Source organism: Balaenoptera musculus, chromosome X (genome assembly GCF_009873245.2).
Source record: "Balaenoptera musculus isolate JJ_BM4_2016_0621 chromosome X, mBalMus1.pri.v3, whole genome shotgun sequence".
Classification (NCBI taxonomy): domain Eukaryota; kingdom Metazoa; phylum Chordata; class Mammalia; order Artiodactyla; family Balaenopteridae; genus Balaenoptera; species Balaenoptera musculus.
The window spans coordinates 41,485,881-41,502,729 of NC_045806.1; the positions used below are offsets into that span (position 1 = coordinate 41,485,881).

General features: G+C 52.6%; 2 protein-coding genes across 3 annotated transcripts in view; both read right to left on the minus strand.

Annotated features, from left to right (window-relative positions):
* The window catches only part of SYN1 (synapsin I), a 45,274-nt gene extending 42,306 nt beyond the window's left edge, over positions 1-2,968 (minus strand). For both annotated transcript variants that reach the window (XM_036839746.1, XM_036839745.1), the window contains exon 1: positions 2,456-2,968. In XM_036839746.1, the coding sequence (XP_036695641.1) occupies positions 2,456-2,832 (377 nt within the window). In that variant the 5' untranslated portion in view covers positions 2,833-2,968. The remainder of the gene's footprint in view (positions 1-2,455) is intronic.
* Positions 2,969-7,028: 4,060 nt separating this feature from the next.
* LOC118888176 (complement factor properdin) lies at positions 7,029-13,142 on the minus strand. Its single transcript, XM_036839136.1, has 10 exons — positions 12,889-13,142; positions 12,316-12,457; positions 12,082-12,232; positions 10,723-10,898; positions 10,078-10,248; positions 9,749-9,940; positions 9,385-9,558; positions 8,942-9,133; positions 8,671-8,782; positions 7,029-7,258 (listed from the first exon to the last, which is right to left on the minus strand). Exons 1-10 carry the CDS (start codon positions 13,027-13,029, stop codon positions 7,108-7,110), a joined length of 1,602 nt encoding a protein of 533 aa, XP_036695031.1. The 5' UTR covers positions 13,030-13,142; the 3' UTR covers positions 7,029-7,107.
* Positions 13,143-16,849: the final 3,707 nt, after the last annotated feature.

Consider the following 16,849-nt stretch of genomic DNA (forward strand, 5'->3'; position numbering starts at 1 on the left):
ACAGTAAAAGAGTGATAAATGCTTTTTGGATTAATTGGGGGAAAAGGGCAGTTGGGAAGATGGCTGCTATGTGGGGGAGGGAACCTAGCCAGAAAACAGTAGGTACACATCATGAGCTTTCGATTGTGTCGTGTGAAAGGCAGGATGGAGATTGTCGAAGGGGGAGTTAGGGCTACAGGAGGGGGAGAAGAGGCACTGAATATGGGGTTCTCAGTAGTATACAGTAAGTGTTCATTAAAAGATTGTTGGGGCTGAGTGGAGGAGAAAGTATGGAGAATACAGCTGGTGGTTGGGATTAGAAGGAAAGGGAACTGAGGAGGGTTCATCCTAGTATATAGTAGTGCTTAATCAATGCCTCCCATACTCTTACACATGGAAAGTATGCAATAAATATCTGTAGAATGAATAAATAGAGAGAGCTCTGAATAGAGACAAAGGCTTCTGGGTAAGGGTTCCTGGGGAGACGGGTGACTAACCAGTAAAGAGCTGGTACTCAATAAATTCAGGCTGAAAGAGACCCCTGGAGAGAGAGCTCCTGAGACAAGGGCAGGAACTTCCAAGCTTGGCAAGAGGAAGTTGAGAATGGCTCTTATATAGTAGGTGCTCAGTAAGTGTTTACTGGCTTAAACAGAAAAAAGGCCCTTTGGGGTATAGACTTAAGATTGGGAGAGGGAATCCTAGCGATACTGAAGGGAGTGGGAAAAGGGTAACCCTTCTAAATTTGGTTCTAGATTTATTGAAGGAAAGGACCCTGGGGAGAGGCTTTATGATTGGCACAGGTTATCCTAGGAGTAAAGAAGGGGAATCTGCTTCCTACGCACGACAGGTACTGCATACGTGCTCACTGGGCCCACTGGAAGAAAGGCACTTTGGGGAGGAGGTGTGACTATAGAACACACAGAAGGCACTCCATCAATGCTCACAGGAGCTATTAGAGGAAAAGGCCTTCGGGGGAAGGTGATTTAGAATCGAGCACCCGGCAGACAACGGCTAAATGCTCACTGGATCCATTAAAAGAAAAGGTCTTTGGGGAAGGGGGGTGGCTAGAGATGGGCATATCGTCACTGGATCCATTGGAGGAAAAGTCTTTGGGGGAAGGGGAACGGGGATACAGTAACTTGATTTATGTAAGCTTGATTCTCCATTCTTGGGAGGAAAGGCTTTTATGGAGAAGGCACAGAATCAGGCACACAGTGGGTGCGCCACAAATGCTCCAGGAGTGATTTTTTTAAAAGGTCTTTAGAAAGAAAGATTGAAACGGTGCACGCAGTAAGTGCAGATATATGATCACTATTAATTGGAGGCAAAGGCCTTTACGGAGAAGGTCTAAGATTGGGTCATGCAGATGGTGATCAATATATACAGACTGAAGCCACTGGAGGAAAAGGTATTGGGAAAAGGGTCTGGGGTGAGGTAAACAGCAAGCACTCAATAAATGCTTGCTGAATACACTGAAGGAAAGAGCCTTTAGAGAAGGCTCACACCTTTAGATCAGGCAGTTGATAAATGCTAAGTGGGTCCACCAAAGGAAAGGTCTTTGAAGAAGTAGCTTGAGAATAGGAGTTAAGGGAGGCACTCAAATGAATGCTTTCTAGATCCGTTGTAGGAAAAGGATTTGGAGCAGAGAGCCTGAAGATGAGCCCCACACAGAAGGCTCAAAAATGCTCATAGAACTCATTTGAGGAAAATATGTTTGAGGAAGGGGCTTGGGGGTGGGGCATACACCAGGGACATACATGCTTCCTAGATCCTTTGGAGAAATAGGCTCTTAGAGAGGGGGACTGAGTTGGGGCACAAAGAAGGCATTCAATAAAGGCTCACAGGATCCATTAAAGGCAACGCTTTGGGCGAGAATCTGGGATGGGATACATAGCAGGCACTCAATCAATGTTTAGTGAATAGTTTAAAAGGTTTTTGAGGTGAGGGCTGGGGTGGGGGCACATAGCGCACTCTGGATACATGCTCACAAGATCAGAGAAGGCCTTAGGGCAAGGACCGAGGGGGACACGACACATATCAAGCTCTCAACGAACGTTCACAAAATTCACGTAAGCCAAAGGCCTTGAGGAAGGGCTCCCACTGAGGCACACTCCAGGCACTTGATAAATGCTCACAAGATCCATTAGAGGACAAGACCTTTGGGGCACGGGTTGGGGGTGCAGAGCACATCAGGCTCTTGATTGCTCGCAGGATATACTGAAGTCAAGGCTTTTGGGAAGGAGGCACACAGCAGGCGCCTGATAACTGCTCCCCGTATGGATCTAGAAGGTCTGGGTAGGGGCAAGGAGGAGGCAAGGGCGGGGCACACAGGAAGCGCTCCGCATAATAATTTAAAGGAAAAGGGTTTGGGCGAGGGGGCCAGGCACAGGGCACACAAGCGGCGCTCGATAATTGCTCATGATGGAACGATCTGGGGACCCAGAACCGCGGGGGGACGTCCGCAGCAGTGGCTTACCAGTCGGTGTGGGGCTCGTCGATTACCAGCAGCACCCTGGCGGCGGCGCCCCCACGGCCTGCGCCCCCAGAGCCGCCGCCCACTTGCTCGCTGAAGGTGGCGGCCGCGGCCGCCGTGGTCTGCTTGACCGCATTGGACAGCGACGAGAAGAAGCCACCGCCCCCCGAGGACCCGGGGCTAGGGGCAGCCGGAGAGGCCACGGGGGCTGCCGATGAGGCCCTCTCAGCAGTGGCGGTCGCAGGACCGGGCGTGGCTCCCGGGCTGGGGGCAGCGGGCGGCGGCGGGGGCGGCTGCGGGCGCTGCAGGTCTGTCATGTACCCATTTGGCAGATTGGCCATGAAGTTGCTGTCCGACAGGCGGCGCCGCAGGTAGTTCATGGCTGCGACGCGGGGCAGGGCGTCCTAGGAGCAGTCTGGTCAGGACCGCGGGGGCGGACCGCGCGGGGCCCAGGAGCACAGCTGTGCTCTCAGGCACGACGCGACTCTTCCGCTGCCCGCTGCAGACTGAGGCAGCGCTGAGTCGCCGCCGCCGCCGCAGCGCGGATGGTCGCGCCCGTGACCCCCTCTTTAGCGCCCCGCGTGGTGCAGTCCGGCTGGGCCGGTGGCGGCGCGGACGCGACCAAGGCGACTGGGAAGGGGAGTTTGCGGAGGAGCGGCGAGTGACGTCAGCGCGCCTTCAGGGCTGGGGTGGCGGTGGCGCGCGCCGGCAGGCGGGGGCGAAGGCACTGTCCGCGGTGCTGAAGGCGTCATTGCGCAAGCGCCACGCCGCATCCTCTCTCCCCTCCCCCGCCTCCGATTGGGGATGCGCAATTTGGGGAGTGGGGGCGGGGTGGGTGTTTGTCCGGAGGGTCCGGGTGGGTGCGTCAGGCAAGCCCCCCACCCCGCCTCATCCTGGTCTTCACACGCACTCGCACTCACACGCAGGACCCTCCGCAGATACTCGGTTTCCAGTGTTGATATTCACCACAGGAGGCATTTGGGGGGATGGGAACACCCGGAGACTCAAAAGTAGTGAAATAACCCCCTCACGGCGAGGGCTGGGGGTCACACGCAGTACTCCGCGAGATCAGTTTCCCACGTCCACATAGGCTCAGCTAGGCAGAGAGATGGATGCGGGGGTGGCGTAGACAGCATCAGACAGGGGGAGGTGGACACTTGTGGGGAGTACATACCCTTGCGCTGGGGGGGGGGCTGGAGGCACACAGGGAATGCCACGTATGTGGAGAAATATAGACACACACACAAGTAAGGAAACATACGGAGGCATGTGCAGAGAGAGAACACACCGATCTAGGTATCTATACAGACACACATAAGCCCAGGGTAACACTCACGGACATGCATGCATACATGCACGCAAATACACCTACACACGCACACAGGCACCACTCGGACACACGGAGACCCAGGGAAACTCACATGAGCATGCACACCCAGACAAAACACACCCACAGACAATCATGGACAAACCTAGATCTCCACACAGACATTTCCTGAAGCTCTAGCCTTGATGTGTGTTCACCTCCCCACCTCACCCCCCTACACACACACTTGGCCTATAGGTCCCCATCCCTTTGCCCTGGACACAGTCAAAAACCACGATAACCATCTGGCATCGTCAGTGCTCAAGGCCATCTTCCCCTGCACCAAAGAACTTTCCACAGACAGAGGCAGACCCATCCTAGGGTATGCAAACTGTAGGTGCCAAATAGTGTTTGCCACATGAGCAAATGATCCTTGTAGGTTGGGCAGAGGTGGGCTGTGGAAGCTCCCTGTAAGATCCTGGCTACAATGAAAACACAAATCCATTTAAAAATAATCATTTGTTGACTGATTGTACCCAACCCTCACTACAGTACTATGGGGCGGGTAATATGATTTCCATTTTACAGATGGAATCCACGAACTCCAATTCATTCCCAGAGGGTCATGTTCACTTTGTGATCCATACATTTTTTTTTTCTTTTAAGAATGTGCCAGAAAGAGGTGTCAGTGTGGCTGGAACAAAGTGAGTGAGGGAGATTGTGGCAGGAGATGGGGTCAGAGAGGTTAGCAGGGACCAGATGGAGCAGGGCCTTGGGGGCCATCGTGAGCGATAATGGTGGACCAAGTGAGGTGGAAGAAGATATGGCAAGAAGTAGGCAGATTTTCAAGTGAATCATCCAGTTATTCATTTGTATATTCTTCATTCATTAAATCTTTGGCCTGTTTAAACAAGGTCGTGGTGTGAGGTCTGGAGCCAGAGAGCCTGGGTTCAAACTGGGCCTCCACTATATTCTTGAGAAAGTGACTTAAGAGCCTCTGAAACTTGGCTTCCTCATCTGTAAAAATGATCACCCGACCCAACTCTAGAAGGGTGGGGGTGGGGGAGTGCTGTGACTTCTGCCAGGAATGTCCTTTCCTTCTCTCTCTCAAGGATCGTCTTTGGCCTAGGTCTCCAGGAAGTCCCCTCTTCCCTTAGGCTCTCACAGTCCACTATCTCTGTTCCCTCCTCCATCGCAGCCAGCTTCAGCCCACTTGCAGGCCTCTGCTTTGGCCATTCCTTCCCCCTCTTATGGATGCCCTCTCTGGCATCCCATATCCCAGTGTTCCCCAAATGGGGAACTCTCCAGAAATTGGGTATCTCCCAACATTTTGAAGTATGTGCTCCCCAGTTTTTGCTCAGTAACACAAGCAAACAAGCTCTGCTGGGTCCGTGATGCCCTCTCTGGGGGATGGGAGCAGCTGCAGGTCTACAGATCTTTCTGGCTCCTCTGGGAGTGAGAAGTTGGGCTCCTTAGGAATCTGTCTCCAGTCTGCCTCTTCCCAGTAGCCCCATTGCCAGGTTCCTAGTACTCATGTCCCCCAGTGTCATTCCCTTTCTCCAGGTGGCTCATTTTCCAGAAATTAATTTTTTGGTAGACTGTTTTGCAGAAGAACGAAGATTCCCCCGACCCCCACCCCAGGAGTGTCTCAACTCCCTGAGGCAGAGGTAAGGCTCCTCTGTACTGGCTTCATCTTCTCCAGCAGGAAGGCACATACAGAAGGGGCTCCAAGAATGTGTTTCTTTGTTGTGCATTGGTGAGCAACGACTCTGAATCACACACACTTGACATATGTTCATAATCAGTATTGTACCCATGTTTATAACTCACACATACATATTCATGCCACTTTAATGAGCATGCACACACACCCACATTCCTATAACTTACACACTGTTATATGCACACGGTTGTAACTTCACACGCACTCCACATACACTCAATACATCCTTAATTCCTGCACAGACCCATAGGTCTGCATATCACACATTCACAGAGATATGTGCCTCATAACGCACACATAGAGCCAAATTTCCACTTTCTTATAAACCCATATTTTTCTCATACCCTGGCAGTAGCACCGGAACCCCTCACTTAGGCTCATTCCTTCCAAGATAACCGAATATCCATCGATTTCATCTTCACCCCAATCCATCAATTGACCCATTTTACACAAGGGAAAATCGACCCAGAGAAGTGAGCGCCCTGACAGACTCCAGGTGTCACAGATTTCCCAACAGAAGCCTCCCACACAGAGGTGCCCCTCCACTCACAGGACAAAGTCCTAAACTCTGCTCCTGACATGGTGTTTCAAAAATGTCCAGCCCACTACCTATCTGTGCCTGTTTCCTCCTTGGTAAAATGAGGATAATAATATTGACCTCATATGTTCATTGTGGATTAAATGAATTCATGCTATGGAAAGTCTTAAAACACTACCAGGCACACAGCCTGGGTTTGTTCCCTTCACTGTGGAGACACATATGGCTCTGACTCTTCTTCCCCATCCCCCATGATGTCCAGCGCTATTGTTAGTATACAGTAGGCGTTGGTAAGTGTTGAATAAAATGTTCGAATGAAAGGATCACCCTTTCTAGTCTGTTCCCTTGCTTAGATGTCCTCCCCTTCTACCAGCCCTCCTCCACCCGATGCCCAGACTTAGCTCTAGTATACAGTAGATGCTAATAAGTGTTGAATGAATGAACAAACGCTAAAGGAATGTGTCTGAGTGTCTTGGGGGCTCCTCCTGGCAGATGCTGACTCTAGCTTCTCTTTGCCCCTGTGCCGGCTCAAAGCACCTCGTAGGCACTTCCTCAGCCCGCCCCCCGCCTCGCGGGAGCTATTTGTCGCCGATAATTGCAGCGTTGGAGCTGGGCTGTTGGGAGTGGGTGGGTGCAGGTGTTCGCTCCGTGGGGCGCCAACCCCTGCCAGGCCTCATTGCCGGATGACGCGGAATCCGCCAGCGGAGGGAGCTTTAGGAGCGGGGAGATGGAAAACAAGCACTCTGGCCAATCAGAAAGTGCCTGCCAGGGAGGGTAGCCAATCAGGAAGCCCGTAATTCGTAAATCGGGACTCTGCAGAGGGACGTGCTGGGTGACCCGGGGCACTGCGGGGAAGGGGGGCAGACATCAGGGCTACAGCAGGGACGGACACTCGCCTTCACTCCTGTCACACCGTGGCCACGGTGGAAAATACTGTTTTCCACCACAGGCCACTGCGACTTTGCCTGTGCTGCGCTCTTTGGCCTAGAAGATGCCATGGCCCCACTCCTGGGGAAGAGGCTGGTTTATTGAAGTCTGAGAGGTCAGGGGGTCAGAGTGGAAGAGAGAGATGTTAGAGCTTCTCATCCTCAGGGTTCTTCGCAGGGAGGCACGTGTAGACATGGCCGTTTCTCCTCCACCACCACCTTCTGCCCTTGCAGCACATCGCACAGTGCCGACGGTTTCCCCCAGAAGGTCACATTCTTCTCACCCTGACCTTCGACCATGGTAACGGTGGGCCTGGTGCGTTAGGGGTGGGGGATGAAGGCGAGAAGCTCAGGGAAGGCAAGAATGCATTCAACAAACTCTTATTGAGTGCCTACTGTGTGCCCAACACTATTTTTTTTTAAGCTGTGAGATACTGGGCAATTTCTTTATCTCCCCTGTACCCCAGTTTTCTTCATCTGAAAAATGGGAATACTAGTAATACCCACCTCGCTGGGCTGAGTGAGGATAAATGAGTTGATTCAGGTAAAGTGCTCAGAGTCATGTTGGGTACACAGTAAGTGCTCAATAAATGCTGGTAATTATTTGTTGATATGAGCTACCTTCTCTCACCTCTAAAACCTTTTATTTATTTCCCCATTGCCCACTGGAAAAAACCCAAATGCCTTGCCCTGGCATTTAAGCCTTGTTGTTAGGTGCAAATCCCTGCCCCCAAGTCAATCTCTAGTTCTCACTTCCACTTTATTCAAAGCCCCATGTCCAAAATGGTCTTTGCCTGGGTTATTTGTCCCACTAGGCAAGCTCTCCACTCACTCCCATTCTGATTCTCTCAATCAGTCCTTTCTCCATTCATTCCCTCCCTCTGTCAAGTCCTTCATGCCTCCATTCAACACCCCTAACTCATCTTCTGGACCCACTCTACACCCCACACCCAGAGACCAGATGGCAGGCTTTCCATGAGTTGGGAAGAGGCCACTTAATCTAGTAGTTTGATGCATGTGGAAATAAGGAAGGGGTAAGTGAGTGTTTCAACCCTCTCCAACACCTGGGCCACCCTGGCCACCTGGAAACACTTCAGGCGGCTGATCACCTGTGTCCGGGACTCTGCTCACACAGTTTACATGGTGGGAAAGCCTTCCCCAACCCCCTCCTGCCAGGGGAGGCCCAATCAGCTTCCTGGACCCAGATTGAGGTGGCAGTCCCTTTTCCACACACCAACCATTTCTCAGATGCCTTCTGTCAGGGCCCAGCGGACCTAGATCCCGTGGGGGAATCCATGGGATCTGGGTTCTGTGTGTCTGCAACTGTTTTGCCAAAAAGGCCTTAGAGTGTTTTGGGGCACGGGTGACTGAGGGAATGAGAAAGTGAATGGAGGCATGAGTGACTAAACGAGCAAGTCAAACCTTGGGTAACTGAGGGGCCAGAGCACATGGACACAGGAAGGACGGAGTGAATGGGAGAATGGCTGAGTGACTGAATGAGTCACTGAAGGGCACGGAGGCTACTGATTCTCCCCTCAACATCCTCTTTCTCAGCTTCTTCTTTAGTTTCTCCCCTCTTCCTACAGCTGCGAGATGGCACTCGGCCAGACAGGCACCTTGGACCCAGTGGTGGAAGCCCTGGTTGGGGGTGGCCAACTCTCCCACCCTGACTGCTGACATATCAATATCATGACCCCTTCCAAGGCACACTGCCCCCTCACTCACGAGAATTTGGGGAGCGTGGCCTTGCAGAGGCGCTGGCGGGTGCGGATGGGGTTGGGTCCACACGGGGGCATGCACAGCCCCCAGGTACTCCACTCCGACCAGGAGCCTTTCCCTGCCATGAGGGGAGGGGTTCCTGAGTCAGAATTAGAGGTCTTGGTGGGGTGGTGAGAGAGAGGCTGCAGGGACATGCGGTCTGCGGCAGAGAGTCAGAAAGCCCCTGTCCCCGCACCGGCTGCCACACCCTCACAGCATGGTCTCTGGGGGCACTCACAGAGGCAGCGCTGGATGTTGTAGCAGTGCCGGATATCCTGTTGTTCCCCGCTACATCGCTGTCCGTCAAACTTGCGGCCCTTGCAGAGCCTGGAGCGGGTCTGCTGGCCTGGGATCTCCTGGCAGCTGATGTGTTTTATGCTCCGGCGGATGCAGGTGCTCCACTCCCCCCAGAGCTCCCACTCTCCGTTCACTGCAGAGACAGGGGCAGCTGGGCTTGCACCAAAGAAAGGAGCCAGCAAGGGGGTTCAGAGGAAGGAATGGGGGCTGGGAGAGGGGGTGGGAATGATCAGATGTGGGAAAGGGGGATCAGAGTTGGAACCAAGGCATCGGAGCCAGGAATGGAGGAATCAGAGGCAGGAACAAGGCATTAACAGCGGGGACTGCGCAGCAGAGATGGGTGGGGGGCTTAGGCATGGAAATGGTGCATCTTGGGGTACTGACCGGGGCAGTGCACGGCCGTGTTGCAGATGTGGGTCCGGGTGGCATCACCGACACAGAAGGGGCCCCCGTGCTGGGGCACAGGGCGATCACATGTCCGTTGTTCCTGAGTCTGACCCAGGCCGCAGGTCACAGGGCAGGGGCTCACAGCGCCCCATGGCCCCCAGCCACCAGCCACTGTTGGGGAGGACAGGAGTGGGGAGAAAGGCCACCTCAATCTCCCCCCTCAGCCCCTAGACCCTTGAGACAGGCTGCCCCCAAACGAAGAGCTCCATGGTCACATGGTCTCAGATCGCTGTCCCTTGAAATGGCAGAGCATCTGTGCCTAAATCAAGAGCAGAGTGTCAGAGGCCTCATCCCCGAGTACCTGGGCAGGGTGGCAGGCCGGTGCAGGCCCGCTGCTCAGAGGATGACCCTGGGCAGGGATTCCCAGGAGGCTGCGTGGAGGGCTCAGGTGCAGAGCATGTGCGGCTTCGTCTCTCCTCAGATGCCTTGGGTCCACCGTGGCAGGTGCCTGAGCAGGGGCTCCAGGGGCCCCAAGCAGCCCAGGCCCCGTGTGCTGTGATGGGGTGGGGGTGGGGAGATGCCAAGTGTGGTCATGCATGCTGCAGTCCTCCCACCCTGGAAGTTCCCTGCTGTAACCCCCAGACCCACCCTGGGTGCCCACATCATTGCTCTGTGGTTGCCCTCACTCACTGGGGCAGACCTGTTTGGTGTCACAGGCCTCTGACTCCTGTGCCTCTCCTGGGCAGTGGCCCCCACACTTGGGGGTGGGGTGATCACATGCTCGACGACGAATCCGGGTCCCTTTAGAGCAGGTGACAGAGCAAGATGCCCAGGGCCCCCAGTTGGACCAACCACCCATCTCTGTGGGAGAGAAAAGAGGGGGACAAGATGGAGGTGGTGGTGTCATTCAGGGGTCCAGGCTTCCTCATGTATCCCACATCAGCTAATCCTGTGCCCATTGTTTCTGCCACACCTGGCCCACCACCATTGCTCATCTGGACTATTGCAGTAGCCTTCACAGTGGTCCCTTTGCTTCACTACTCACCACATACAGTCTGTCGTTCTGACAGCGAGAGGGATCTGTCACAACCCAGGTCAGATCATGTTTTTCCGCCATCACTACATCAGTCAGAATAAAAGCCAACATCCTCACTGTGGCCCACAGGGATCAGTCCCCCTCTGACCTCACCTCCCTCCACTCTCCTCCAGCCACGCCGGCCTCCTCCTCGACACCTCACAAACATGAAGCACACTCCCACCCTCAGGGCTTCTGCCCTGATAGTTCCCAGTGCCGGGTAACTGACGGTGCTCGCCCGCCTTGCTGCTCCTCCTCACCAGGACAGCACGGCTTGTCCTCACACGCCTGCAGCTGCCACTGGAGGGTCCCAGGCTCCACCTTCTCGGGGCATTGCCCGCCCCAGCCTATGCAGCGCCGGTGCCGCAGCTGGGAGCCCTCCATGCAGGTCACTGAGCAGGGGACCCACTCGGACCACGGTGACCATTGTGGGAGCCTGCAGAGAGAAGCACATGTCCCATCCTGGCACGCTCTGACAAGGATGGTGTATGGGACCACAGAGTGTGGGTAGGCACAGACAGGGGTGTGGGATAAATGTATGTGGAATGGAGTGATGAGAGTATCTACCTCTTAGTGATGTTGGGGAGGAGATGGGCACACAACAAATACTTAAATATCATTTACCTTCATGATCAGGAACCTGGAGTTACCCTTTGAAGTCCCCCAAGGACAGTGCCAGGCACGCAGTAAACAAGTGCAAGGACTGGGGGCCCAGAACTGCTGTCAGAAGCCTACCAGGCCACAGCCATGCATGGTAGCGGGCAAACAGGAAGTGCATAATAAATAGGAGCCATCATCCCAATGAGCTCAGAGACCCCATCAGAAATACCCCAGATCCAAGCCCCTGCATGGCATAATGCTAAACAGGTGGGACCTGTTGACAACTAGGGACCCAGAGCTGCCTTCAAAAATCCCCAAGCGCCCCATCCCCATGGTGTATCTGGGATATATATAGTAAAGAGTTAGAAAATACGTCTGACATACAGAGAGGGCTCAGTACACGTAAGCTGGCATCACGATTAGGAGACTAGAGATACCCTCAGAAATCCTCTGGCTACCCCCAACCTCTGCAATGCATCTGGTATGCCGGAAGTGCTCAATGAATATGAAGTGTCATTATAATTAGGGACCTGCAGCTGCCCTCAGAATTGCCCAAACTCTCCCCCTCCAGCAACGTGTCTGTATACAGTAAGTGCTCCGTATGAGCTGTCATCACCATCCGGGGACTTGAGCTACCTTCAGAAATACCTGAGCTGCACCCCACCCACAATGCTTCTGGTATGCAGGAAGCGCTCAATACATGTAAGCCATGGCAGTTCTCAACTCGGGATGATTTTTACCTGTCTGGAGACATTTTAGTTGTTGCAAGTTGCTACTGGCATCTAGTGGGAGGCCAGGGATGCTACAACACGTCCTGCAACGCACAGGTCAGCCCTCACAACAAAGAATTTTCTGGCCCCAAATGTCAACAGAGCTGAGGCTGAGAGACCTGGAGCCATGGTCACGATCAGGGCCTTGGAGCCATGCTTGAGAATCTCAGAGAAGGCCAGAGCCCAAGTTCTGGGTCGCCCCGCAGACAGTCCTTTCTGCCTCCCCTCAAACCCCAGGCTCCCCCTAACCTGCACGCCATACAGAGCTTGCTGCCGGGCTCCTGGAAGGCGTAGTCAGCATTGAGACAGCAGTCTTCCGTGCTGACACCTCCCCCAAGGAGGCCCTTGCACTTGCCCGTGGATTCCTCATACTGGGTGAAGCAGAGTACAGGGTCTGAGCCTGGAACAGGGCGGGGGAGCACGGTCAGGGGTGTGGGGGGGCCCAGGCACCCCTGGGGGCCAGCCGGGCCCCCACCCACTCACCTGTGGCTGGCAGGGTGAGCAGCGGCAGCGGCAGCAGCAGCAGCAGTAACCGGTGGGCCTGCACTCGGGGGGGCATGCTGAGCACTGCACCCCTGCAGCCCCGCCAGAAAGGAGGCCCGGCTTTATGTGGGCTGATCTGCTCCTAGAGTCAGTGGGAAAGAGGAACCAGGGGCAGGAGGAACTAGGAGGGTGAAGGGCAGCGGTGGTGATGGGGGATGGCGGGGAGGGGAGGGTATCGTGCAGGTCTCTTCAGCTCCGACCTCTCCCTTGCAACCTCTGTCCCTGAGCTTCCTCCTCTCCTCTCCCCTCCCTACTTCCTGCCTCACTCTCGGTCCTGTTTTGTTTGTCACTGTGTCCCCAACACCCTAGGCCCCGCCCAGCAGCCCAGTGGCACTCAATCAATGCTCTTTGGACAAATTCTTACTGAGGGGGAAGTGGAGCCTGGAAGTTGGAAGCAAGATTGAACTCCCTCGCTGTGTGACCTTGAGCAAGTCACTTGAACCTCTCTCTGAGCCTCAGTTTCTCCACCTGTAAAATGCACGCCCTCTACCACAATGACAGGGCCAAACTCACAGGGGTGTTGAACAAGGGTGAAGTGAGCATGGCATGCTCAGCGTGTCCCTCCTCATGGGGTGGAGTGGGCATCGAGGTAATTACTTCATCCTCCATCCTGACTTCACCACCACCCTCCTCTTTCCTAAAAGTGAGGTTCATTGTGGTCAGCAATGTGGAGGGGAGGTCAGCACAAGGGAAGTGAGAAGGGGAAGTGGCAAGAGTATGGGGAGGAGAATTCAGAAGGACTGAACTGGGGATATCCACTGCCCCAGGGGCCAGCTGGGGACACCCTCAGGGCCCGAGGAAGGGGGTGGTTGGCTTGGCCATGTTCCATCAAGTATCTTGGGTAGGTAATACCTGCCACCCCTCCCCACCCCACACACAGCCTACATCATAGGGCGTGTTGCGAAGATTGGGAGTTAAGATTTTTAAAAGTCCTTAGCCCAGTGCCTGGCATACAGCAGGCGCTGTTTGTTAAATACACTGATTCAACATCTACTGAGCAACTATTGGGTGCCAGTCGTTCTGGGCATTGGCTGGAACAGACAACAAGACAGCCCAAAATCCTGGCCCTCAAGGGACTTACGCTCTAAAAGAGGCAGACAATAAATGTCACCTCCCTCAAAGAAGCCTTCCTCAGCTTTTTGTAGGGCACCTCTCATTCTCTAGCCCAGTGGCTCTCAAACCTATATGTGCATCAGAATCATCTGGAAGGTTTGTTGAATCCAGATTGCCAGGCCCCACCCCAGTTTCTGATTCTGTAGGTCCGGGATGGGGCTCAAGAATGTGAATTTCTAACAACGTCCCAGGTGACACTGATCCTGCTGGTCGGGGACCACACTTTAAGATCCATCATTCTAGTTCCTGACCCTTTACTTTTCTTTGTGGATCTCATGTAGAAAAACTATTCTTCGTAACCCTTATCTTAATAATTAATTCCAATGCAGCCCATTTTCCATGCTCCACAGAGCCTTTTTTGTTTTTTTAAAATCAGTCCTAATGAGTGAAACTCCAGAGCCTGCTTTAAAAACAGGAATCTTTTTAATTAACAAAAAGGAGTCTAAGAATTAGGAAGGCAATGTCTCATTTCCCCTGCATCCAAGGAGGAACACCATTCTGCAAATTAAAACAAGGTTGAAGGATTCGATTTGGCCAGGCGTTAAAACAGAACTTTCTCTAGAATACTGGTCTTGCTTTATGGGTGATAAGGTGTGTTGACATTCGTATCCGTTACAGATGTACTGTTTCCTGATAACACCAGCCTGTCTTTGAAAGTGTGCTTTGAACAAAGGGGTTTTGTTATGCTTCTAGGACTTCAGACATCAGTGCTGTTAGCCTATGAAAACAAACTCCCCAAGAAACCTGTAATTCTGGTTGGCTGCTTTATCTAATCACCTGTTGCCCTGGTAATAATGTTATAATCGATACTTCCTTTGTTCCTAAACTGTATACCTACTCACTGGATTTCCTTGGGAAGGGGATTGTCACCGCTTTCATCTTCTGCTACACGTTTGGGCAATAAAATGACTGCAGATTTCTTATCTAAACAAAGATTGAGTCTTATCTCATGTAATCACTGCAACACCACCTAATATGATGTATTTGTTTGTCTGTTGTCCTCACTAAAATGCCAGCTCCACAAAGGCAGGGATTTGTGTCTGGTGTGTTAACTGCTGTGTCTGGAGGTCCTGGATGGGCACCAGCAAACAGTAGGTGCTCAATAAACCTCTGCTGAATGAATAAATAAATGCAATAAATAGAGCTTTAGAGATTCTGATAAGCGTGAAGAGGAATAATCTGGATTGGAGGTAAAAATGCGAGCATCACGGCAGGGAGAAGTAGTGTCTCAAGTGCCGGGACTGGACCAGACCACCTGGAGAGGGCTTGGCTCGTGAGAAGAGGGAAAGGAAGCCCAGGCAAAGCCCTGGCGAACTCCAGCATTTCACGTTTTGGAGAACTGGGAGAAGCCAGCCCAGGGGCCTGAGGAGGAAGAGGACAGATGGAAGAGGGCCTTCCTCTAGGCCTGGCACATTCCATCCATGGGTTCTCACACACGAATTCAGCCTCATTTTCTCTTTTTCTTTTTTTTACATATTTACACACACACTTCTGAATTTAGCCTCTACTATAGTCTCTTACGAACAAGCTCACATACATACTCAAATGCACAGCCTCTCTCAGCCACTCAGGGAGTTGTTTACTGTCATTGGCCCCCAGTCTTACTATGGTCTCCTTCGGCCAAGACCACAGTTACCCTCACGGGTCAGTTTTGCACATCCACAGAGCCACGCCTTTTGATAGGATGTTTCCACCGTTCACTCGGGCCCTCATTTTCTCACATACACAAATGGTTAGTGATTTTAGCCACCAGTGGTCTCTCTGGAAGTTTCTCGCGCACACACCCACACCCACAATCACTCTTTCTCCCACCTCTTCACACTCGCACCCATTCTGCACACCGAGTCACTATGCTAAGAGTTTCACACGCATACACAATCGCACAGAGTCTCAGACACCGTCTTAGTCGCCTAGTCTCACATTTCTTTGCAAGCAGCTTCCAACATGCTCAGTCCTTGCTCTACAGCCTTTAATAAAGTCTCTTGCAGTTTTACACAGACCCACAGTTTCTCAGACACTCTCAGTCACTCGTTTTCTCAGACACTCTCAGTCACCCAATCAGTGTCACGGTCACTTGCCCTCACTCAGCCTCTGACATCCTGTCGTCACTAATTCACCAATGTTACTAGGCTCTCAGTAAGTCTCACACACACAGCCTCTCATGGCCCATCTTAGTCGTTTACACCATCATCTGCTGCATCCAGCCAGCGTATCATGTACCCTCAGACACAATTACAGCCTCAGCGGTTTCTCACACACACTGATCGCATGGTCTCTGTGTCTCACTTACTCTGTTTCATTTTCTGTTTTTCACCAGCATGTAGTCTCCGGTTTAGTCTCTCATGAAACGTTTCACACTCTCACACGCTGCTCAGTCATCAGTTTTCTCTCAGGCGGCACTGACTTCCTTCTTTTTTACTCATCGCCTCTCACTCACAGTGAGGTGGTCTGTAGCTCACTTTCACTCACTCAGTCTCACCATCATTTTCTCTTACACTTTCAGAGTCCCTGAACCTGTGGGCTAGACTGGAGTAGTAACTGCAAATCAATCTGCCACTAGGCTGAAGTACACACACACACAAATTACATCCTCTCACGCTCTTCCAGTCGCGGCCACATTTTCTCAGTCTCTCACACAGTCTTTGCTAGTTTAGTCTCACAGGAACGGTTTTCATACACACAGTTGCGTATTCTGCTATCTTACGTCTCAGGCACCCATCCGGCCTCACAGCCATTTTCTCTCATACCATCAACCTCTCACACATACGCTCCCATTACTTTAGTTGATCCAACAGCCTTGCGTTAACAGTTTCACACACAAGCCATCTCCCAAACACTGAGTCACCTGCTCACTTACAGTGAAGTTCCTTACCTACGCACGGTCCCTGACGATCTCTATGGCACTTTCGTGCTCGTACAGGCTCTCACACGTTGTTTTGGTTACTCAGTCTGTTTTGCTCACCATCAGCCTGTTCAACAGTGACTGATGCGCAGTCCCCACTTCCTTCTCATAAACGTTATTTCACACACACCACCAGTTTCTCGTATAGTACCTTAATCACTCATTCAGTCTTACGGTGGTTTTCTGCCACCCAGCCACGATTTCTCACATAGGCACAATGTCAAGTTTGCAGTTACAACTTCCACTCTCTCAACACATGGCTTCACAAACGAACGTGCGCAATCACAGCTTTCCATAGTTTTCTCTTTTTCACACACCTGGTTACCAATCTACAGTCTCTACCACTGTTTCGGACACACACCACCATGCTCTCTCACCCTCACGATCAATCTCACACCCTCACCGCCTTTCACATAGAGTCACGCCTCTGCACACAGTTACTTCCAATGGCTTTAGGGG

What these genes read in the sequence shown, in the direction of transcription:
- LOC118888176 (XM_036839136.1), bottom strand. Translation starts at nt 13,029, where the DNA reads ATGAACCTCACTTTTAGGAAAGAGGAGGGTGGTGGTGAAGTCAGGATG. An exon ending in GCTCACCCTGCCAGCCACAG is followed by an intron (nt 12,233 to 12,315) that starts GTGAGTGGGTGG and finishes GCCCTGTTCCAG; the next exon opens with GCTCAGACCCTGTACTCTGC. An exon ending in CGGCCTGCCACCCTGCCCAG is followed by an intron (nt 9,559 to 9,748) that starts GTACTCGGGGAT and finishes CCTCCCCAACAG; the next exon opens with TGGCTGGTGGCTGGGGGCCA.